Source organism: Notolepis coatsorum, assembly GCF_963971535.1.
Source record: "Notolepis coatsorum genome assembly, chromosome: 9".
Classification (NCBI taxonomy): Eukaryota; Metazoa; Chordata; class Actinopteri; order Aulopiformes; family Paralepididae; genus Notolepis; species Notolepis coatsorum.
The window spans coordinates 130,952,619-130,977,273 of NC_140173.1; the positions used below are offsets into that span (position 1 = coordinate 130,952,619).

At 46.7% G+C, this 24,655-nt stretch overlaps 1 protein-coding gene across 1 annotated transcript in view; it reads right to left on the reverse strand.

The window, feature by feature from the left end:
* Positions 1 to 446: 446 nt before the first annotated feature.
* The window catches only part of ubac2 (UBA domain containing 2), a 54,019-nt gene continuing 29,810 nt past the window's right edge, over positions 447 to 24,655 (reverse strand). The window contains exons 6-10 of the mRNA XM_084321112.1: positions 23,544 to 23,591; positions 23,290 to 23,398; positions 15,380 to 15,522; positions 13,545 to 13,703; positions 447 to 3,019 (exon numbers count right to left, since the gene is read on the reverse strand). Coding sequence (XP_084177238.1) covers positions 2,912 to 3,019; positions 13,545 to 13,703; positions 15,380 to 15,522; positions 23,290 to 23,398; positions 23,544 to 23,591 — 567 coding nt within the window. The 3' untranslated portion in view covers positions 447 to 2,911. The remainder of the gene's footprint in view (positions 3,020 to 13,544; positions 13,704 to 15,379; positions 15,523 to 23,289; positions 23,399 to 23,543; positions 23,592 to 24,655) is intronic.

Here is a 24,655-nt window from a genome sequence, read left to right on the forward strand (position 1 = left end):
TGTTTTTATACACTGTTTTCATACACCTGCTTTTATCTCATCACGCTCGTATTGATATTGATAGATATGATTTAATTGAATTTTATCATGTGCTTATTTTTAATTCATGATGCAGACATAACGTGAAACAACTGAATGAGAACTGTCAATGTCTGTATACTGTATGAGCTGCGAGATACTTTATTAATCCCCTTGGGGAAATGCAGGGTATCTATCTATCTATCTATCTATCTAAATTAACAAGGAAAGGATTCCAGCAAGCTGTATGCAAGCGATGCTACAGAACAGTGCCAAAGGGTTCTAGCACAGATTTAGCAAAGCACTTCACGTTAAAAGACTGACACGCCGACCTATATAAGTTAAAAGATTTTTGAAAGGTTGGTGACAGCTCTCAGCACTGTGAGATGGGCTAGATGAGGGGGGGGGGGGGGGGGGGGGGACTATTCGAAAAATGGTTGAATAGTTCCCAGTGAATATCAAATAGCAATTTGAGTGAGTTTTGCCCATCCCATGATTAAAGAAAACACATCAACTGAAGAAGTCATTTCACGAGCCCTGAGACAAGACCTCATTCAGGGTGATTCATCTCAGCAGCCAAGCAAGTCTCTGCCAGAACAATGCAATCTACAACATTTCAGCCAAACCAGCCAAGATTTCTATAGATATGGAGACAATTACAGCTGTTAGTAAACCTAGTTCTGTAGAGCAGAGGTTCTCAAAGTAGAGTCTGGGGTCCTTGATGGGGTTCTAAGGGGTCGCCAGCTAAATGAAGTTCAATTCCACTAGTATTTAATTCACAAGAAGTTATCACAATAGAATAGAATTCAATGACATACATTTCACTCTTTCCACTGTTATCTAGCCGCTGAAAGCACAGTGATGGCATTATGTTCTAAGACATATCCACAAGCAAACAAATCTCACCAGACCATGGCCAAAATATTATTATAATGGGGATAATTTGTGTCAATTTCAGGGTCCTTGACATTTTGAGAACCGCTACTGTATACTGTACACAAGGTTTGGCTGTGGAGACACCTGGGAGCGTGAGAGAGGGTGGGTGATCAGGAGGTGATCAGATCCCACCTAGAGGTGCACAGATACCAGGTTCAGGTTAGGTTCAGTGGCGATACTAGTACTCACATGAGAAAAGGAGGCTGAAACTGATACCTGGACGATAGTTGAGCACAATGGAAACCTTCGCCCGCAGGGAGGACAAATGTTTGCGTGGCGACTCTTTGAGGTACAATGAAGATGACTGACCTGTCAGAGGGGGTATTTCAGGAAGATGGATTACACAGTTAACCCTTTCACTACCACTCTACCAAAGGGTTAACCCTTTCACTACCACTACAGGTTAACCAACCGTCTATAGTGTGGTAGTGAAAGGTTAACCTTATGTAGTGTGGTAGTGAAAGGGTTAAGTCAGATAACTTCCCAGAAATATCATTGTATAAGTTTTTCCGATATTCCGTCCAGATTTATTTAAAATCACATTCCCAAATATTAAAGTTTAGCTTTGCAGATTAAAATCCAAAACATCAAGATACAGCATAGCATACTTAATCTGGTGAACTGCAGAATCCTGCTTGTTGAAATACCTCCCTGGTGGGAAAAGCTGGGTGGGTGGGTTTGGAGTTTTTCGCCCACAGGAAAAACAACTGACGCACTTGTCCCCCAGTTATTGCTTTATAATGGGTCAACATTAAGCAGGCATGCATGAGTGTGAACGCCTGAACGGAGGAGTAATCTGATCTGTCTTTGAATCAGCTGACCACTTAATGAAGTACTCAGTACTTGTATTAATTCTGAACAATTTGGTATTGGTGCACCTCTAGCCCCGGCCGATCTAAAAAAATTATTAAAAAAAACACAACACTGCAGCCAACAACAAAAAGTAGCATTAATAACCTCTTGTTAAAAAGTCGTCAGGTAGTCTTCTGCTGTGTCTCTGTCTTTATGACAACCGCTGCTTCTAGAACCACACATTACACCCGCCGACTGGTTTTGATATGAAAGCTACCACAATTTCCTCTCATTTTGACTATTCCCTCTGCCCCCCTCTTGTCTACGTACTGTCTCAAGAAAGAAATAAGCATTCTGGGAAGCTTATTCCCCTTAAAAACAAGTATTTTCCTGTAGTCAAAAGTAGTATTATGCAATCTTGCAATTGCTGATAAATTATGTCCTCATTCATTCACTCAAAAGAGCCTCGTCTTCTGTGTCATTGTGCAGTAGTACTGTTGCTTGAGCGTCCTCTGTGTATACAAAGTCCTCTTCACTGTGTAGTTCTCCCAAGGTCTTCCTCGGTCCTGCTTACACTGTGGCCATGTTAGAGGGAAAAGCAGAGCACATAACAGCATATGTCTGTACTGTATGACCATGTGTGGGTGTCTGGGTCTGTGAGCTCAGCTGGTCTCTTGATCTTCAGGGTCCCCTTCTGCTACTAGAGAAAGATCCTGTGTCCTGCTTCAACACAGACATGGGCAAACACCAGGATGTTGCGATGGAACCCAATTGAAGACAAGCTCCAGTCCATTTTTTTTGTGCCATATTGTAGTTCTAAGCAGCCCAGGGTGGGAGATATGGGATAAAGAGATACAGTAAGTCTTAAGGTGCCCGCTCAGGCCAACTTGACCCCCGCTTCATACCGGTGATGGCGTCTGCCTGAAGGCTACAATGGGAGCTTGTTCCACTTTGTGCTTCAGAACTATTTTATAACCATCACCACGCCTTGTAGTACAGCTCAGTACAGCTCAGAAGTAATACTCCCTCAGATATTCTGTACCACCACACCATCCATCTTATTTCCTCGTCTCCATCACCATCTTCCTCCAGTTTGCTCTCCCATTTCTTCCGTTCTCCCGCCCTCTCAGTCGTTCCTCCCTCCCTCTCTCTCTCTCTGTCTCTGTCAGTGTTGCAGGAGGACGTTGGTTGCCATGTTGACGTCGTTGTTGGAAGCTCTGAGTGCTTGTAGGGCGTCGACCCTGGAGAAGCCCATCTCCACTAACATGGCAACCTGAGGGGCACAGCAGATGATCATAAAGTACCTCCGCATTCACCATGAATACATCCATACATTTATAATAATGCAGGGTTCCCACAGACATTGCAAAATGAAATTCAACGACTTTGAAGTACTTTTCCAAGCACTATTTTCATTTTCAAGGATGTCACTCGAAGGATACAATTCACTTTTAAATGCTGTTTTTTTTTTAAGGATGTTCTTGTCCTGCTTGCCAGCTAGAGAATCACACAAAAACATTTGGAAAAACAGTTGGAGCGCGCAAGACAGTGACTCGTCAGATTTGATAAAAACAGATTTGTTTTTGATTTCTTGATTCAGAACAATTTGATCATGGATGAACAAAACATTCAATGCGAATGGTTGATTTAAATTTCAAGGCCATTTTAAGCACCTTGTTAAGAAATTGGCTGTTTTCAAGGAATTCCAGGCCATGACTTTTTTTTGTAAAAAAAAAAAAAATCAAGCACTTTAAGCACTTCAAAGACCATGTGCGAACCCTGATAATGAATATTTAGGAAATAACTGCTCCTCTTCTGTGAATCTGAGCATCTACCTCACTGGGGGACCTCCACGGATACGGTCCTCGGCTTTAGGACACATCGGTGGACTGAGATGGCGGTTGGTGGCAGTTGAATAAAAATGCTTTTGTCGTTTGGAAGAAGTATTTTTGAAATAAAGTTATATGTGGTGATCTTTTCACGACTCGATATCTAGCCTCCTCATTTAGCTTGGCTATTTCTTTATGATTAGCTAGTAGCTACTACTCTGTAAATGATAACTGATTTCAGGGAGTGCAGGGTTATCACAACCTGATGACGTTGTTGGCCACAACATCCAACCATCAGCTGCTGCTGAATCAGGCAACTGAATAGGTGTAGTTGTAACTGAGGGGTACAATTCCCTGACTGTATTGATAAGTATGGTATCATTAAACCACTACCGCTTTATGTACTTTAACTACTGGCCACACAGTACATGATATAGATATGATGAACACTTTCCCACCTGATGAAACCAAGTCCACACAAATGTATCCGTCGAATCTTTAATATATAGCAAAGGGTATATACAACGTTCACGTAATGACATTTATGATTTGAATGCACTTGTAAGGCAAATGAGTATTCGTAGGCAAATCAACATTGAATGTCCAATCTCTGGTTGCGCAGGAAGCAAGTATACAACCTGGTTCTTTAGGGAACTATAGCGATGGTACTTAATGATTATAGCTGGATACACTAAAGGGGGTCCCGCTGGTTGTAAGTCAGTAGGGGGGGGGGGGGGGGGGTTAGGAGAGCCGCTGGCGATATCCCATCTGGCCAACGATTTCTTGGGAGAATTCAGAGTGCTGAACACGGTGCCCACAGAACCTTGGTCCACAGATGAATACAGTTGGGCCCTCTTGTAGACGGTAGCTGCCGGTCCACAACGAAGAGACGTGAGGCGACCTCACTCGGGTTAGAGCGCCGTCTCACCTGGACTCCTCTCGGGGGTAGTTCCAACACTTACCAGTGTTGGCTGTTATCCATGGCATAATCAAAGCACCCAAAGCAAGTAGATAATCCAAGCCGTGTAGGGCTCGCCGTCGTCCGGGTAAGGTAATCCAATGTGCAGGTCCACTCGTCCTTGCCCAGAACTCCTCGGATGAAAGCACCACACGTGGTCTGCCCAGCCTGGTTAAGACTCTAGATAACGCGAGGAAAACGATGGGGGTACTGCTCACTTTATAACTCTAACCGAACGATGCACCATACATAATAGACTATTATTAACTTAATAGAAATACGTCCCACTCGACGGTATAGTGCCAAACTATGACAATTCAACTATTAATCCACACAATCTCTCAATGCCATTATGAGGCCAAGTTGACCATACTGCACCACACGTGTATCGTGGGTGAGGCTTAACGTCTTGCCACTAGGTTGGAGGGTAAAGAACTAAGGGCTAAGGGAAGTTCTACTTTACTTGCGCCATATATATATGCGCTGTGAACAAATAGTACCATTCGTATTTCGGCAGACGTATTCCTACGCGGAACCGGGGCTAGTAACGACATGTTCGTCGGCACGATTGAACTTGAACCAAGGGGCTTGGCTGCTGGCGCCAAGTTCTTGTCCAATGAGAGAATGAAACTATTATGGGCTGTTAGTAGACCAAAGGGATATTCAGTGTATATGTACAAGGAATATACAAGGGATATCAAACGATATACAAATACTATTAAATATATATCCATAAATAAATATATATATTCGGTTTAATCTGATCCTTCACAACAGCCGCCCCCTAATTAGTCCCACCTAATTAGCTAAGCAGAGACAGATTGACCGCACTGTCTACCACTCAAGGTCCGCTGTAAGGGTCAGTCAACTCACAAAGTCATGGGGTCATGGTCGTCATCGATAGTGTCTGGGAGTCTGGGCAGTTCTATTAGCCTCGCCACGGGTCGTGTGTAAGTTCGCCCTTGGACGAGCACCTCAGCTGCTCGGACCTTGCCATCGGCATCGGTGATCACTTTGCTTACGCGGCCAGCCGGCCACATAGCTCTGGGTAGTGACTGGTCGATAATCATGATGACTGTTCCTTCTGTCAAATTGTCTCTCTCCTTTACCCACTTCTGGCGGGTCTGTAGAGACGGTAGGTAGTGGAGTAGAAAGCTGTTCCAAAACTTGTCAGCTAGTACTTGACTGTACCTCCACATTCTTCGGCCGTTCGCTTCTTCAGGCCTGTACATTGTCTGGGGTAGCGCGGGGTCCAGCCGCCCCATCAAGAGTGTGTTGGGGGTGACTGGGTCGACATCTGCTATATCACTGGAGACGTAGCCGAGGGGCTTGGAGTTCAATACTCCCTCGATCTCCGTGAGGACTGTCATTAGGACTTCTTCCGCTACAGTCTGGGCCCCAAGCACGGCGTACAGGGCTGTCTTTATAGAACGTACTTCTCGTTCCCAGGTTCCACCGAAGTGGGGTGCGTTCGGGGGATTAAACTGGAAGTCAATCTGGGATGGAGCGAGGTGGGTCTTAAGTTCTGGGCCCATAGCTTGGAAGCTCTCTCTCAGCTCTCTTTCTCCGCCTTTGAAGTTTGTCCCGTGATCAGACAACAATGTAGACGGTTTTCCTTTCCGTGATGTGAATCTTCGGAAGGCCATAAGGAATGAGTCTGTGCTCATGGTTGGAAGGAGTTCGATATGTATCGCTCTGGTGGTCATGCATTAGAATACAATACCCCACCGCTTCTCGGTTCCTCTTCCTTTCTTTATATACAACGGGCCAAAACAGTCCATGCCTGTGGAGTGGAATGGCTTGTCGCCGAGTCGGAGGCGACAGGGAGGTAGGTCAGCCATCCGGGGTATGCTGGGCTGCGCGCGCCACTTTCGGCAGTCTAGACAGGTTCGCTGGAAGCGTCGCACTGCTTCTCTCCCTTGAAGTATCCAATAGCGACGTCTGATCTCCGCGAAGACTCTCTCTGCTCCTGCGTGGTGTACATCCTCGTCGTATTTCTTTATGATCAGCTCTGTGACCTTGTGTCGGCTGTTCAAGACTATCGGGTACTTAACGTCATCCGGTAGATCGGGGGCTCTCCGCAGACGACCACCCACTCTGATGAGATTATGGGCGTCGCTCTCGGGTGCCAGGTGGAGCAATCTGCTGTCTGATGGGACGGGCTTTCCTCCCTGTAGACAGTCTAGCTCGTCGGGGAACGAGTCTCTCTGGGCTCGTTGTAGTAGAAGAAGTTCTGCTTCTTCGTAGTCAGCTGCTGAAATGTCGGCAGTGGGCTGAATCTCTGGGTGGTGCCACAGAAATGTCTTTAGTTGCGCACTCTGTAGGGTGAGGCAGTCATCTATGTTGGGTTCTGTGGAGGCGACTGTGCTCAGTCCACAGAACATAGGTTTCTTGTTCTCAGCCTCCTCTTTACTCGCCTCCCGTGGGGTGGGCGTAGGCCACTCTCCTTCCGGGAGCTTGAGGAACTCTGGTCCGTCACTGTAGATGTTGTGACGGGTGAGGTCATCTAGGGACATTCCCCGGGTGATGATGTCAGCTGGGTTGTGTTTGGTGTCCACATACCGCCAGCTCGCTGCTTCTGTTAACTCTTGAATCTCGGTGACTCTGACTCCCACGAAGACTTTGTATCTGCATGAATCAGACTTGATCCATGTGAGTACTGTCGTGGAATCTGACCACAAGATTGTTCTGTGCACCGGAATGGTGAGTTCACGTTGGATTAACGTGGCTAGATGCGCTCCTGCTAGGGCTGCGCAGAGCTCTAGACGCGGGATAGATTGTTGCTTTCGTGGGGCTATTCTTGAGCGAGCCAGGATGAAAGCAGTGTGTATCTCTCCTCCCTTCTCTTGGGCACGCAAGTAGGCCACCGATCCATAGGCTACTTCGGAGGCGTCACTGAAGACGTGTAGATCCATCTTGCATGTCTCTGGCCTCACTGTGGGTGGGAAGTAGCTGCGGCGTATATTGACGCCTGGGAGTGAGCGGAGCTCCGTCTCCCACTCTCTCCATGTGGAGGCAAGGGGTGCGGGTATTGGGTCGTCCCAGCCCTGGTCCTTGTCCCATAGTGCTCGTACAATCATCTTTGCCCTGGTGGTGTAAGGTAGAATACATCCCAACGGGTCATATTGTCTGGCGAGTGTTCTGTACACACTCCGTCTGGTGGTCGGTATCGCCGTCGACCTTCCCTGCTCCGTGGTCAGGGGTTTGTGTCTATAGTGGAGCGAGTCTGTTTTGAAGCGCCAGACTAGTCCTAGTGTCATTTCTTGGGCTTCTCCTGGGATTGTCGCCATCCAGGTCTCGCTGCTGGCAGCCTTGTCCGCGGGGGAGAGGCTGCGCAATACGTGCAGGTCGCTGCTGGCCCACTGCCTGAGATCAAAGCCGCCTTTGATCAGGGAGGCGCGTAGCTTGAGTAGGAGAACCTCGGCTTCTTCTTGAGTCGAAGCGCTTTGTAAACAGTTGTCCACGTAGAAACTGTTCTTCACACTGTGTCGGACCTCTTCATCTGCTGCTGGGTCCTCTGCGACGTGTTTCTGTAGTGCAAATGTAGCACAGCACGGGCTGCATGTGGTTCCGAAGGGGAGGACTTCCCACTGGTAGATGGCTGGGTGCTCATCTCCGGTCCTCTCTCTCCATAGGAACCGCAGCAGGGGCTTATCCTCCTCCACTAGTCTCACCTGCAGGAACATCCCTTTGATATCCCCGCTGATAGCCACCTTGTCCTGGCGGAAGCGTAGTAGCACGCCTAGTAGAGAGGGGCCGAGTGTGGGGCCGGGCAAGAGCTCTTTATTCAGATTTTGGGATCCGATCTGGTAGCTGCAGTTAAACACAATGCGATCCTTGCCGTTGTGGTGGACCTTGTGGTGCGGCACGTACCATGATTCGGTCTTCTGATCGGCCTCTTTAATGTCAATCTTCATTACGTGTCTCGCTGTGATTAGCTTCTCAATCTCAGCGCGGTACACACTCTCTTGAGCGGGGTCTTTGGCTAGGCGCCGCTCTGTGTTCAATAGATACCACTCCGTAGCTTCTTTCGTGGCGTGAAAGGTGGGCATTCCCTCTCGCCTCAGGAGTGGAGTTGCGTATCTCATCACTCCGCCGACTGTGACTCTCTTTGTCCCTTGCTCGAGGAGGTTTATGGCGTAAATGTCTTCTTTAGAACGAATGTCTTTCTTTTCGTTCTTAAAGGGCATTGTCTCTAGTGTCCATAGCCTCTCGACATGCTGCAGGAGAGTGGTGTCTTCTTCTGTCACTCTGGAGTGGAGGCAGCTAGTGGCTGCTGTTCGGTTGAGAGATTTAGCGAGGGGGCCTTGTAGTGTCCATCCTAGGCGGGTCTCGACTGCTGCAGGACAGCCTCTGGGTCCTGTATGGACCCGGTCTATCGGGACTATGAGGTCTGCATGGTCGGAGCCTATCAGCAGGGTCGGGGTGGCGCCGTCTATGAGCGGGATAGGTAGTTGACGCAGGTGCACATATTTATCCATCAGCTTGGCGATGGGGTAGGTGTACTGTGATAGTCCTATTTCTTGGCTGGTGAAAGCATTTGTAATCCTATACCGTCGCTCTGGCTGCCCGCTTGCTGCGATAGTGAAGGAGACATTCTCGCCTTTTATCGTCTTTAAATCTCTTCTTATTGTCCGAATCGTCATTTGGTTCTCGCTCCCCCGCAGTCCCAGCTGGGCCGCAGCGGACGCGAGCAGAAGGGTCTTCTCTGACCCGTCATCAAGGACGGCGTAAGTGTCCATGACTTTATCTTGGTAGCTCAATGTTACACGGACTACCTTTAAGAGCACTTGGGTGCCGCTGCTGCTGGCGGGGTCAATGTACATGACACTTGCCTTGGTGCTGCTCGATGGTGCAGGTGCAGGCTTTCTTCTGTTACTGTCGTGTAGGACATCTAGGTGGGCTCCGTCACACCGACTGCACCTCTTCTTTAGGCGGCACTCGGCTGCCATGTGACTGCGCGCACATCGGTAACAGCGCCTGTTGGACTTTATCCATTGACTCACTTCTTCTGCATTCATCTTTGTGAACAGGTCACATTGTGACAGCCAGTGTTCCTTCTCGCAGTACGGGCACACCATCTTCCACTTCTCTTTTCTCGAGGGGGTACTGTGGTTCTTACTGCTCGGTACTGATTCTGATTGGTGCATGACAGTCACCGATCTTCTTCCATCGTTTATTCTCCTGGGTCCCTCTCTGGAGCTTGGTGTGCTCCGCACGAACGTATCCAGTCGTAAGCTGCTGACTTCTCTCGCCAGGAAGTCGGCTAGATCGAGGAGGGATGGTTCGGGACCGTTAGGATCACGGTGGTCTCTCTGCCGCCTAAAGCGCTCTTGTCTGGCGGGTGGCAGCTTCTCTAAAATCCTCTCGACGTTAGAGTTGGCGTATAGCTCGTGCATACCCGTTTCTCGTTGCGCTCCCAGCATCCCTACCAGGGACTGCACTTTTATAGACAGGTCGTCTAATGAGCGATTGTCTGTTGCTGGGGGTAGGCGGTCAATATGCCTTATCTCTTGGATTATGTAATCCCATATACGTCCATATCTCTGGTCCAGCGCTGCTAGAGCCGCGGTGTATGGGGTCGTAGAGGTGGCATAGGCTAGCGCTATATTGTGCGCTCGGGGTACTTTCAGGTGCTTCAGTAATATTGCATACTTGTGACGTTCATCAACGACATCCACCATCATTGTCTCTAAGCACATTCGGAGCTCCGTGTACTGTGCCCAATTCTCATGGGTGAAGTCTGGGATGGTCGGTGTGGCAATGTATGACGCCGTGGATGGCTGATACATCGGCGAACGTTGGGGGAGAGGCCTCCTAGGCGAGTCTCCTCTTGCGCCTCTCTGTGGGCTGGTACCGGCAGGGTACCATGGCCCGCTGGTCCAGGTGCTATTCCTCGGGGCTGGTCGTGCGTCGTGCTCACCCGTGAATAGAGTCGGGGGTCTGTAGCGCAGCGCCGCGGGGGTATAGCCTGGGCTGTACTGGACCTCCTGGTCCGGTGGAGTACTGTGCTGTCGTCGGGCTTGGTTCTCCTCCTCTCCCTCTTCTTCTTCTATCAGGTCCTCTAGATCCTGTAGTCGTTTATTTAGCTTCTCCGCAGTGTATGCTGCTCCTTCCTTGTAGCTGGGTCTCGCTTGGACCGGTCGGGGAAGGGGGTCTGCGGGGGGTATAGGCTTGGTCTGTTGGTCAAGTTCAGGGTCGCTTGCTCGGTTAGGAGACGCTGCCCTTGACTGTTGTCTCGACGAGTTCCTTGAACCCCTGGCGGAGGGAGAGGGTGTTGCCTTGAGGATCAGCTGCTCCATTAGTTGCGCTTGTAGCTTGTCGCGCTCGGCTTGTAGTCTGTCGCGCTCGGTTTCGCGCTGGATGAGAGCGAGGTCGCGCTCTGCTTCTCTTTGGGCACCGGCAGCGGCACGCTGGGTGTCTGCTCGGTCTCTTGCCATATTCTCTTCCGTCTGAAGGCGTCTCATCTCCAGGCGTATGCGCTCTTCTTCGCTCCGTTGCTGTGTCTGGAGTCGATCGCGTTCACCCTGAAGTCGATCGCGTTCACCCTGGAGTCGATCGCGTTCGGTAGAGGCTGTCAGGCTGACGAGGAACGCCTGTGATAGCATCCTCTCCGCTTCGCTGGGGGAAGACGGTTGTAGAGGTGAGCCGCTCCTGGCGGTACTCATTGGGGAGTCCTGGAGCTCCATTTCCTCGGCGCTCTCCTCCTCTTCTTCCGTGCAGAGTTCTCTCTCTGTAGGGTTGTCTTCCTCCCGGGGCTGGTCGGGGACTACTTCTTCGGTATTGGCGGGGGGTAAAGGCATGTCAGCTCCCTCCTGGTCCCCACCGTGAGCTTGGTCAGTTACATTAGAGCCCACTAGGGCCTCTGTGGTCGGGGTAACCTGGTCGTTAAGGTCAGACATAATTTTACTTTCTACTTTTACCGCGTTTACCGTTTGTAGAAGGCTAGGTAGTTGACTGACAGCGTAATCCTCTAAGTACGGAGGTGGCTGTCGTCTGCGCCGCGGGCGTTCTACGTTAGGAGGACCGTTTCGTGGAGTGTTCATCATAGGCCATTTCAATATTAATAACACTATATTAATATTACACTAGTTACCCTCCGGCTCGAAGGACCAATTGTAACTGAGGGGTACAATTCCCTGACTGTATTGATAAGTATGGTATCATTAAACCACTACCGCTTTATGTACTTTAACTACTGGCCACACAGTACATGATATAGATATGATGAACACTTTCCCACCTGATGAAACCAAGTCCACACAAATGTATCCGTCGAATCTTTAATATATAGCAAAGGGTATATACAACGTTCACGTAATGACATTTATGATTTGAATGCACTTGTAAGGCAAATGAGTATTCGTAGGCAAATCAACATTGAATGTCCAATCTCTGGTTGCGCAGGAAGCAAGTATACAACCTGGTTCTTTAGGGAACTATAGCGATGGTACTTAATGATTATAGCTGGATACACTAAAGGGGGTCCCGCTGGTTGAAAGTCAGTAGGGGGGGGGGGGGGGGTTAGGAGAGCCGCTGGCGATATCCCATCTGGCCAACGATTTCTTGGGAGAATTCAGAGTGCTGAACACGGTGCCCACAGAACCTTGGTCCACAGATGAATACAGTTGGGCCCTCTTGTAGACGGTAGCTGCCGGTCCACAACGAAGAGACGTGAGGCGACCTCACTCGGGTTAGAGCGCCGTCTCACCTGGACTCCTCTCGGGGGTAGTTCCAACACTTACCAGTGTTGGCTGTTATCCATGGCATAATCAAAGCACCCAAAGCAAGTAGATAATCCAAGCCGTGTAGGGCTCGCCGTCGTCCGGGTAAGGTAATCCAATGTGCAGGTCCACTCGTCCTTGCCCAGAACTCCTCGGATGAAAGCACCACACGTGGTCTGCCCAGCCTGGTTAAGACTCTAGATAACGCGAGGAAAACGATGGGGGTACTGCTCACTTTATAACTCTAACCGAACGATGCACCATACATAATAGACTATTATTAACTTAATAGAAATACGTCCCACTCGACGGTATAGTGCCAAACTATGACAATTCAACTATTAATCCACACGATGTCTCAATGCCATTATGAGGCCAAGTTGACCATACTGCACCACACGTGTATCGTGGGTGAGGCTTAACGTCTTGCCACTAGGTTGGAGGGTAAAGAACTAAGGGCTAAGGGAAGTTCTACTTTACTTGCGCCATATATATATGCGCTGTGAACAAATAGTACCATTCGTATTTCGGCAGACGTATTCCTACGCGGAACCGGGGCTAGTAACGACATGTTCGTCGGCACGATTGAACTTGAACCAAGGGGCTTGGCTGCTGGCGCCAAGTTCTTGTCCAATGAGAGAATGAAACTATTATGGGCTGTTAGTAGACCAAAGGGATATTCAGTGTATATGTACAAGGAATATACAAGGGATATCAAACGATATACAAATACTATTAAATATATATCCATAAATAAATATATATATTCGGTTTAATCTGATCCTTCACAACAGTAGTGGTCACGTCATTGTTGTTTCACGCGCGGTCCACCTCACTTGAAATTACAATGTATTTCCAATGGACACATTTCTAAATCGCCTCGTTTAATTAAGCATTACATCACGCGCAGGAGTGGTTTGTGAACAATAAACCATGCCTAGGGGTGGTCGTTAGGCCCGAGGGTGGTCGTGTTAGTACCGTCGTGAATATAAGTATGTTTTTGGAGTGTATAGCAGTCATTCCTAGAACGCGAGTTATAGGCCCTGACGCATATTACACATAATCGATTGGCGTTTCGTTCCTATACACGCTATATTAAAAAATTCAAATGCATATGCTCGGTATACATTATGCTCCATCATGCGTGAAGGACTTTGAGCTGCAATTTTTGTATGAAAGGTGCTATACAAATACAGTTTATTCTCTCTCTCACTCACTCACTCACTCACTCACTCACTCCCTCTCTCTTGCTCTCACTCTCTCTCTCTCTCACACACACACACACACCTGTTCCTCAGCGACAGGAGAGTTGTCAGGCAGTGGTGGTTGAGGCTGCAGTTGTGGGGAGGGGTGTGTCTGACCCTGGGGGCGTGGCGGGGCAGGGGGGGCATTCTGTCCTCTGTGTCTTAGAGAGGGTAACAGCCTGGCCCAGTCTAACAAACCTGCCTGGTTAAAGAGAAGACAATTTAATTAATTTGTTGTCAGACTGTGTGTGCGTGTGTGTGTGTGTGTGTGTGTGTGTGTGTGTGTGTGTGTGTGTGTGTGTGTGTGTGTGTGTGTGTGTGTGTGTGTGTGTGTGTGTGTGTGCGCGCGCGTGCGCGTGTGTGTGCGTGCGTGTATGTATGTATGCATGTTTTTAAGTGCATGTGTACTAGGGGTGCAACACATTTTCCAATTTGACAAAAAAAATTCGATTTAAAAAATCTGTTTGATTTGAAAATCCTCATGCGTTAAGTAACACGTATTCATACTACAGAGCTCTAATTGTACATTATATATAACCCTACACAGCTTGGTTTGGCTCCGAAAAACGATTCACATAAACAATGAAATTAAATGCTAATAGCAGTAGCCAGAGGAGGCCTAAGAAAGAGAATTGTATTGAGATTCTTACTTATCCTCAGTGTGTCGACTTTGCAGCTGCGTCATATTGTGCCATCTGTCTAACTTGGCTGTATGCTACAATCTGTCACCTGAGCTCTTCTGTGACTCTGTCCCTGAATGTTTGACAACATCTAAAATGTCCGTCCCCCTCGTCTCCTTCTCACTGATAAATCATCCAGGTGAGTGTCTGCGTGTCCCTTGCTTGTTTGTAATGTATGTGGACATAAATAACTCATGAGAGAGTGAGAGAGAGAGTGTGTGTGTGTGTGTGTGTGTGTGTGTGTGTGTGTGTGTGTGTGTGTGTGTGTGTGTGTGTGTGTGTGTGTGTGTGTGTGATGGAGTGATTTAATTTATTGGACAATCTAAAATCACATACAATACTGGTACACAAAATGTACAGCCATCACATATCATTTAAAACCGTCGATGATTGAAACACAATAAAACCTTACAGTTTATTTCCATTGTGGTCCTCAAAAGGTCCTTATTTGAGTATGCACAAATAAGACATGCACAAATAAAATGTTCAAGCATTGTAAATATATAAATATGAATACAAAAATGCAATAAAACAAACAAACACAAAGTCAACAGCGCACCTCCTGTATATATCTTTCCTTATCCTGAGTGACTAAGCCATTCTTCAGAGCCTGTTTAATGACTTTAATGTTTTCTATGACTCGATACTTTTTATAGTATACTAATACTATACTCACAAGCTGCCGAGTACTGAAAGGTATTTTTCCCCATTGAGCTCTTGAATTTGTACAGTTTACAATGTCTGTTAAACTGCCTCTGGTCGCATATGTGTGGGTGTATGAGAGGACCCTATTGAATATGCTTTTATGGGTAAGGCCCAACTTAATTTGAATAACACGCTTTTCCACTGGGAGCCAGTTGAGTTGGTTAAAAATCCAGGTGAGTGCGGGTAGGAAGCTTCATCACTACTCTATCCATTTTATTTTGGGCAGTCTGAAGTTTATGTTTAATTCCCTGGGGTGCATTACTATACCAGAAGGGGGCAGCATAGTCAGAATTACTGTGTGTGTGTGTGTGTGTGTGTGTGTGTGTGTGTGTGTGTGTGTGTGTGTGTGTGTGTGTGTGTGTGTGTGTGTGTGTGTGTGTGTGTGTGTGTGTGTGTGTGTGTGTGTGTGTGTGTGTGTGTGTGTGTGTGTGTGTGTGTGTGTGTGTGTGTGTGTGTGTGTGTGTGTGCACGTGCGTGCGTGCGTGCGTGCTACCTGTGGCTGGGGTCTGGCGTTCCTCCTGGCCTGGTTGTACTGGGCCAGTAATAGCTGCTGGTCCTGTAGATCCATCCTCTGCTGTCTCTGGACGTCCAGTGTGGCGCCCATCCCCAGGGGAGTCTCACCACTGGGCTGGGGACCTGCAGCATGGACAGACAATTCAAAATTAGACAAGACAGATGGCATCTCACTGGCCTCCTCTCCCCCTACCATCCCTTCCCATCCCTCAGGCCTGTCTTCTCTCCACCCCCAGGTCCAACCTTCGCAGGGACAGAGCTTCTCCACGGCAGCTCCCAAGAACCCCCTCCCCCAAGACAATAGAGACTCAGAGTCAAATGTTCCAATCCTACCTCAAGACCCATCTCTTCTCCACTGCCTTTTCTTAGCGCTCCCTCAGCATTCACAGGGGTCAGCACAACCAAAGTGCAAATGGCTTAATAATAAGCCATAGGCATTTAGCCTAAGCGTCTTTACTATGCTAAGGTCTTTCGGACCTTGTTTTAGAAGCCTATAGCCAATGTTCCGAGGCATATTGCCTTTAACACTGTTTAGCCTATTAAATAGGCTAATTGTTTTTTCAGCCTGTTATTCGTTTTAACTTCTTTAATTCACATTTCTTGTGAATTAAGCCAATGTTCCGAGACATATTGCCTTTTATTTGTAATTGTTAGGCTATTTGAATCCACCATTTACTGTAGGGCTAAACGGTGTATTCAAATAGCCTAACAAATAAAAGGTAATATGTCTCGGAACATTGGCTTGCAGTTGCATTATTGCAAACTAAAGAAATGTGAATTCAAGAAGTTAAAACGAAGTTTAGCCTATTTAATTGTTTTAGAAGCCTATAGCCAATGTTCCGAGGCAAACTGTTCTGAAGGTCCAGATTAATGATTAGACTTAGTTCAACAAAAGGTAGATTAGGCTATCACCTAAAGTCCACATTTATTATTTATACCTTATGTGTTGTTTATTTGTATAAGAGATATATCTTTACACTGTTTATTTACTTGATAGTATTTTTATTATATGTCCTTTTATCGCACTGTAGACAGCGCAAGCCCATGCACCTGCGTAGTGTGTTGGAGCGGGAGACAAAAGGCTACAGTTCAGTGTGTAATTTACGAGAGCAGGTTTTGCTTGTGAGCTGTGATTGGAAACGGTATCGTAATATAAGTTTTAAGGAGAAGTGGAGTAACTTACTCCGACATAGATCTGCCGACATGCAGAAAATAACGGACGGTGAAGAGACGTTGGGCTGGGTTCGGTTGCGTCTGAATTCAGCTATAGCTACCACGGACTGTGTGCTGGTTAGCCCTAGCATAAAGGGCTAGCTAGCTATTGAACCCGAAGCGTGGTCGTTTGGACTATAGGAACCCGGTCCGTACGAGACCCCCTATCCAGCGACTACCCGACGGTCTTCCACGGGTTTGCATCAGCCTCTGGAGTAGGATCATCGTCTCCGTCCTCGTCTTTCTCCTCCGGACTATTCACTATCCACCCCCATTCAGAGCTCCAACGACCTGGTACCATTAGCTTTAGGACCATAATAATTCGGACATTTATTGCATATAAATTGTATAATAATTCAGACATTTATTGCATATAAATTGTATAATAATTAGGAAATTTGTGGCATATAAAGTGTATAGTAATTCGGATATTGGTTGCACATAAATTATATTAGTTTAGGGAAATGATGCCATGTGTTACATGTGTGTTTTTATGTTAAACATTAAATGTAATACTTGTTCAAATTGGTACCCCTGTCCCCTTCCAGTTAATAAAGTGTCCACCATCTTGTGTATGTTTAGTATTGATTAAGTAATAGTTTAGTATTTGGTGTATATTTAGGATATTTAGTATTGATTAAGCAATCGTTTAGCATTTGTCTTTCTCATCAGTTTAATACAGTCAGGGTCGTGGTGTAGCCCCTTAGCTACACAAACTAAAGAAATGTGAATTCAAGAAGTTAAAATGAAGTTTAGCCTATTCAATTGTTTTAGAAGCCGTTATTTGTTTTAACTTTCAGCCTGTTAATAAATGTGCCATTAAATCAGTATTTAACTTCTTGAATTCATATTTATTTAGGCTATGCTAATTAAAAAAAAACACAAATCGTTATGGAAATCGTAATTAAATTATCTGCTTATTTAATGCTTCAATTCATTCAGAAACGTTGCAGCAAACAATCCATATGTGCATTTGTTTACATAATGATAACGTACATAAATAACATAATATTATTGAGGGAGGAAAAAAAGGAAACTGATTTAGCCTAATGTTTCACCCCGTTAGTCAAGTTGAACAAGTTGAAACACCGACTCCCAGTCGACATTTGAGGCTCTATTTTTAGTTTTTAACCCCCGAGCTTGCGCTTTTGTGCATGCGACCAAATACCTCCTGCGCATGCTCAGGGTTGAATGGACCTGTCTCAAACCCTGCCCCCTTTTCTTGATCCTCCAATCACAACTGTCGCTTACCTCGGACAAACTTGGTTTGTCCGAGGTAAGCGACAGTTGTGATTGGAGGATCAAGAAAAGAGGGCAGGGTTTGAGACAGGTCTATTCCACTGTGCCAATTCTTCCCTCCCCGGTCTTGAACGTTGCTCGCATATGCCCCCCACTGGCCGGTTGTAGGGAGGATAGAAGCCTTGCATCACGTGTCCCCTCCGATACACGAGGAGGCAGCCTGTCACATCTTTTCACCTTGCCAGCGCGGACTCTCATTGGCGAGGTGTAACGTGTGGGAGGCTCACACTACCCCCGCCACTTCCTGTCTCTGCTGTGCAGGCGTCCTCAACCGACCTGTAGGAGTCGTCGCTGTCCACAACGTCCAGATTACCACCCATCAACTTCCACCCGCTAACTCTGCCAAATGAGTTAGTATGACGGTTGGCCCAAGCCGGAGGCAACGCCGACAGCCGGAGTCGAACCCGGTGTCTCTTGAGTTGATGACGAGCGCAATGTCCGCTGCGCCACCCAGCCGCCTGACCACGCCTAGCTTCTGACAACGAGAGAGTTCAGGAGACAACGCGCCGTCTAACCTGACTGTCACAACCAACGTTGTGAAAAGTGAAAATGCAACATTCCTGTTTTTCCCTCATGTAACCGCAGCCTTAGTAGTGCCAGCCATGAGACATCTCGTTATTTCATGCCATGCGTTGAGTGCCAACAACGAGAAATCTCGTTATTTAATCGTTATTTTTTTATTAGCGATTTCCATAACATTTTCATCAATCTAGCCTCACGTTACCACTGGGGATCTATCTGAGCTTGAACAGGGAAAATACCGCCCCCTATCGTCTCTCCGTATGGTATTGCACCCATTGGATTGGACTGAATGAAATGGATGGGAAAAAAAGAATCCGGAATCCACATTTTACTTGTCAGGCATGTAACCCGAGCCGATTGCATTCATTGCCGAGCCGCAGAACAGCGTGGAATATGTGTTTCCAGTACCCAGCGTTGGATCAATAAACGCGATCGATATTTGGAATGGCGATCAGGAATTGGAATAATCTTTTAGGAGAACATCTGAATCTATTTTACCAGTTTTGGGATAATCAGCGTTTTTTTCACCTATATCTCAGCGTGTCCCATATGTGTGTGTGTGCGTGTGTGTATGTGTGTGTGTGTGTGTGCTGATCAGTGGTGCAGTCGTAATATGGGCCAAGGCCAAACGCCACGTGCACGCGCACACGCGCGCGCATACATGTTCCCTCGGTTGCGCACAGAACAGATGATTATTATGCATAACAATGTTTTAAATGTAATTGTAGTTACACACACACACACACACACACACACACACATAGACTGAAGCACAACTTGTCTCATCCTCCCAAGCGGGAGATCAAGCAACCCCCCACCTACAGGGCTTGTATTTTGGTTGTCGGTATCCTATTATTATGCAAAGTCTAGGTGATAAGTGCCGGCCGGGGTATACGGCGCGACGAGTAATTTTTGTGTGCGCGCGTGCACATCATTGCGCGCACTTCTGCCTCAGTGACGTAGCCTAAACGGCATTTAACCGCGTTTGACCACCACTGCATGCCTGGTGCTGATCAGGAAATAAGATAATCGATTTGTCAGCCCGCTTCTCTAGCGTGCATAAGTACACATATACTATCGATAATCTAGTGTTCATTTGAAAACGATTCATAAATAGGCCGAAAAATGTCAGTGTTTTGTGTATTCTACTAAAGGGCGATTCCTGCAGAAAAACGAACGTTTTTCAAAATGATATAAAACGGAAATGTACCGATTAAAAAACAATCAGTTTCGACAATGTTGACTGCAAACAAGTCATTGATAAGCGACGGGCATATTAGACACATAGCCATAATTTAAGATATACCGGTAGTTTATGCGTTCGCAAATGTGCTTGCCCTCCCATTGACTACAGCGCTGGCACTCAAGCGCTAAATCGTGCGCCCCCTGCTGGCACTCAAAGTAGGGATGCCCCGATCACGTTTTTTGGCACCGATACCGATCACCGATCGTCGTGAGCCATATCGGCCGATACCGATCCGATACCGATCGTTTTTGATAAAAAAAAAATTTTTATTTTATATCATTTTTTTTTTTTATAAAATATATATATTATATAATTAGACTTGTACTTGTATTATCTGCGAGACATCGCCACCACGCAACAAGCTCCACTGTCTGTGTGTACTCTAGTAGCCTCCAGCTACGGCCAGGATTCTCCGGAGCTGCAGCTGGACCTATACTCGAGTAGCCTCGAGCTACGGCCAGGATTCTCCTGCGCTGCAGCTGGACCCTATTGGTATAACGTTACTGTGCTCAGCAAGCCCTCAGCTCGAATACGCATCGAATCAGTGTTATAAGACATTGGTATCAGGAGCTATCTGTAGCTACTGCTAGCCGGATATATAACGTTAATACAACGCCTCAGTGAATTATTTAGTTCAATGGGAAATTTCGTTTTGAACAGTGAACTAACTTGCGCTAACGTGAGCTAACAGGTATCATACACGTCTCTACTAGACTTGCTGGAGCGTTTGTTGATGTCAGGAGCTATCGGTAGCTGGCCGGCTAGATACCGTTCGGTTAGACAATGCCTCATTTGTAACGGTAGCTCAGGGAGACGCCGTCCTCCCGTGTCCCGTCCCACTAGACTAGACCCGTGTTTACATGCGTGCGGGAGGGGCTGGAGGGATGAGCAGACGCCGCACCACCCGGTGTCTGAGACAGAACTCAGCGACAGCGAGTGAGATCGGTTTTGACGATCGGCGAAAATAAAGCATTATCACCGATCACCGATCGCATATTTATACTGATTATCGGCCGATAACGATCGGTGGCCGATCGATCGGGGCATCCCTAACTCAAAGTGTTAACAGAGAGCGAACAGTGAGAGCTCATGCTACTGCTGGTGATTGATTGAAGATTTTCATTAACAGATTGCAGAATGTAGGCTCAATACAGTACAGCTCAATACACACAATTGTTAAGGGGATGCAGACCAGAGAAAGACTTTAGTCTTGTTTACATCAGGGTTTTACATACATTTATTATTAAGGTATTTCTAGGACAGTGAGTGACAGGAAACCAGGGGGAGAGAGAAGGCAGATGGTGAATGAATGAATGAATGAAGGAAGGAATGCATTAATGATTATTGCATCTCTTAAGCTGCAAGGGCCCACATGTGACATCCATAAAAACCTGGATGTCAACCAAATTACTGAAACTCAACAGCAAAAAGACAGAGCTCATGGTTGTGGCCCCCAAGGCACTTCTCGGGAAGGTTGGAGATCTCCTCCTCCACGTTGACGGCTGTTCCATCTCCCCGTCTCTCGAAGTCCGTAACCTGGGCGTCACCCTTGACTCCACACTTTCATTTCACTCCCACATCAAATCCGTCACCAAGTCTGCCTTCTACCACCTCAAAAACATCTCCCGTCTCCGACCCTCACTCTCAGACTCTGTGGCTGAGACCCTGATCCACTCATTCATCACCTCCCGGTTGGACTCCTGGAGTCCTGTTCGGGGTACCCAGCAAAGCCCTGGACAGGCTCCAGTATGTTCAGAACTCAGCTGCCAGGGTTCTCACTCACACCAAGCCCTGGCAGCACATCACCCCCACCCTCATCCACCTCCACTGGCTCCCAGTCAAGTTCCGCATCACCTTCAAACTCCTGCTCCTCACCTACAAGTCCCTCCATGCCCTCAGCCCCTGATACCTGTCTGATCTCCTCCACCAGCACACTCCATCCCGGAACCTACGATCCTCTGATCTAGGTCTCCTCTCCATCCCTCGCACCAGGTTACGGACTTTTGGGGACAGAGCCTTCAGTGTGGCATCCCCTACCCTCTGGAACGCTCTCCCCCCCCCCCCGAAATCCGCAACGCCCCAACCCTGGACACCTTCAAATCTGCACTAAAAACACACCTCTTCACCAAGGCTTTTCCCCATCAATTAGTTTAGATTAGATTAGGTCCATTATCCCTTACCTTCCCTCATCCCCCTTTTCCCCCCCTATTTCCCTAGCCCTATTTTTGTCCTGATTGTGAAGCAACCTTGGGTTCTAGAAAGGCGCTATATAAATTTGATCTATTATTATTATTATTATTATTATTATTATTATTATTATTATTATTATTATTATTATTATTATTATTATTATTATTATTATTATTATTATGTGGGCCCTTTTGAGGACGATTTGCCCACCGGCACTTTGGCGACCTCTAGTGGCTCGGGTGTGCATCGAATTGAAGGCTTATTTGTTGCCTGTTGATAGCGACAAAATCCGACAAAATCCGTTCAGAGGTTCTCGAGTTACATGCCGGTATTTGGGGCTTGTGCAAAGTACACAGTATTGCGCAAAATACCACTCCCGACTCTTGGGGCTCTAGTTCCGTCAATCATTTGGCGATCTCGAAAATGATTGTGGAGGGTTGTAGCCAATGAGTGTGGCTTTCCAATGATACCTCACGTGGGGATGTATGAATCTAACAAACAAAAAAAAAAAAAAAAGTGAAAACAGGAAGAGAAAAACAGCAGAATTAATCGATTGTCTATTAGAAAACTGCGTTTTTCTTTTGTACCAAAATCACTCCTAATCACTCATTTCTGAATGGATATTTACGACAGGTTAACCCGTTAAAGCAGACCTGGGCAATTACGGCCCACGGGCCACTTCCGGCCCTTTGGGCGTCCGTGTCCGGCCCACGGTCAATTTTTACAATTGGAGATAATGAATATTGAGCAGAATTAAGTTCAAGTTATCATTGGTTCGGCCCTCCAACACAGTTCAGGTTTCTCATGTGGCCCCTTGTAAAAATGTATTGCCCACCCATGCGTTAAAGAGTAGAATTTGCCTCCTTCACCACCACTGTGTAGCACCAAACACTGGGCTATGCAGGCTCAATAGCTGCCATACACTGGCACCAGGCACACATCACACTACACAATGGCTGAAAGGCTCAGGAGACAGGGATTTATATCAGCCAATTAAGGGGGATATGTTTGGGAATGTGGCCAGGAACGTCAGGGAACCCCCTACTCTTTGTGATAAGTGCCCTGGGAATTCAGTTAGGACCTTAGTTTAACATCTCATCCGAAGGACGGCATTCACAACTGTAACGGTGTCCCTGTCACTATAACTGGCACATTGTTACTGCCAAGTCCAGAGGATAGAGGGCTCCCTGCTGGACAACAACAACACGTTGTGATTACATGGTATGAACCTTAGTGTGGTGAGCCACCAGGATGCCCAAAGGTCTTATTTATTAAGAAGCACATTTCTATTCTTCATTTAAACAGACTACAGATAGTGGGATCTTGACAGCACAAAAATCACTGCAGTCTGGACTGAAACTCCTGGCTAAACAGAAACGATTACGAAGTTGGTCTATGAGTTCCTCAGCAGATAAACTGACCTGAGAAGATGGGTTCCAGAAGGAAGCGCCCTATTCGGGACAGCCAGGCAGGCACAAAGAGAAGCCGCTGCACCCCTAGGATGTTACAATGGTACAGCCCACCTGAGATCTGACAGAAAGACAACATACACACACAGGTATATTACTATAATGACTCCTTCATCCTTTTTTATGGCAAATAATGGTATTATTTGTTTCATGCCAGCATGATCAGTTATGGTACATTGTAATTGTTGATTATATGGGCCACTCACCAGTCCACTAAAAGCTACAAGCCACATGAAGGGACCAGAAGTCAGGAGCTAAAACACGGCAGCAGGAGACAAGATAGAAAGGTCTCATTAAGCAGTGGAACAGAGTAGAATAATGGACTCTTTTCACCTTTTCAATAACTATAGTAGTCCTACTATATAGACCAGTGTACTAGCCTTTAGTCCTACTATATAGACCAGTGTACTAACCTGTAGTCCTACTATATAGACCAGTGTACTAACCTGTAGTCCTACTATATAGACCAGTGTACTAACCTGTAGTCCTGCTATATAGACCAGTGTACTAACCTGTAGGCCTACTATATAGACCAGTGTACTAACCTGTAGTCCTACTATATAGACCAGTGTACTAACCTGTAGTCCTACTATATAGACCAGTGTACTAGCCTGTAGTGGGTTAATCGCAGAGACGAATCGCATCAGCGATCCTACAGACAATGCATGCGTGTGTGTTCCGGTGTGTGTGTGTGTGTGTGTTGAGGATAATTGCCAATGCCAATTAAAGACCTCTGAGCAGGTCCTGCATTATTATATTATTACTATATAAACCAGTGTACTAACCTGTAGTCCTACTATATAGACCAGTGTACTAACCTGTAGTCCTACTATATAGACCAGTGTACTAACCTGTAGTCCTACTATATAGACCAGTGTACTAACCTGTAGTCCTACTATATAGACCAGTGTACTAACCTGTAGTCCTACTATGTAGACCAGTGTACTAACCTGTAGTCCTACTATGTAGACCAGTGTACTAACCTGTAGGCCTACTATGTAGACCAGTGTACTAACCTGTAGGCCTACTATATAGACCAGTGTACTAACCTGTAGGCCTACTATGTAGACCAGTGTACTAACCTGTAGGCCTACTATATAGACTAGTGTACTAACCTGTAGGCCTACTATATAGACCAGTGTACTAACCTGTAGGCCTACTATGTAGACCAGTGTACTAACCTGTAGGCCTACTATGTAGACCAGTGTACTAACCTGTAGGCCTACTATATAGACCAGTGTACTAACCTGTAGGCCTACTATGTAGACCAGTGTACTAACCTGTAGGCCTACTAGTACTATATAGACCAGTGTACTAA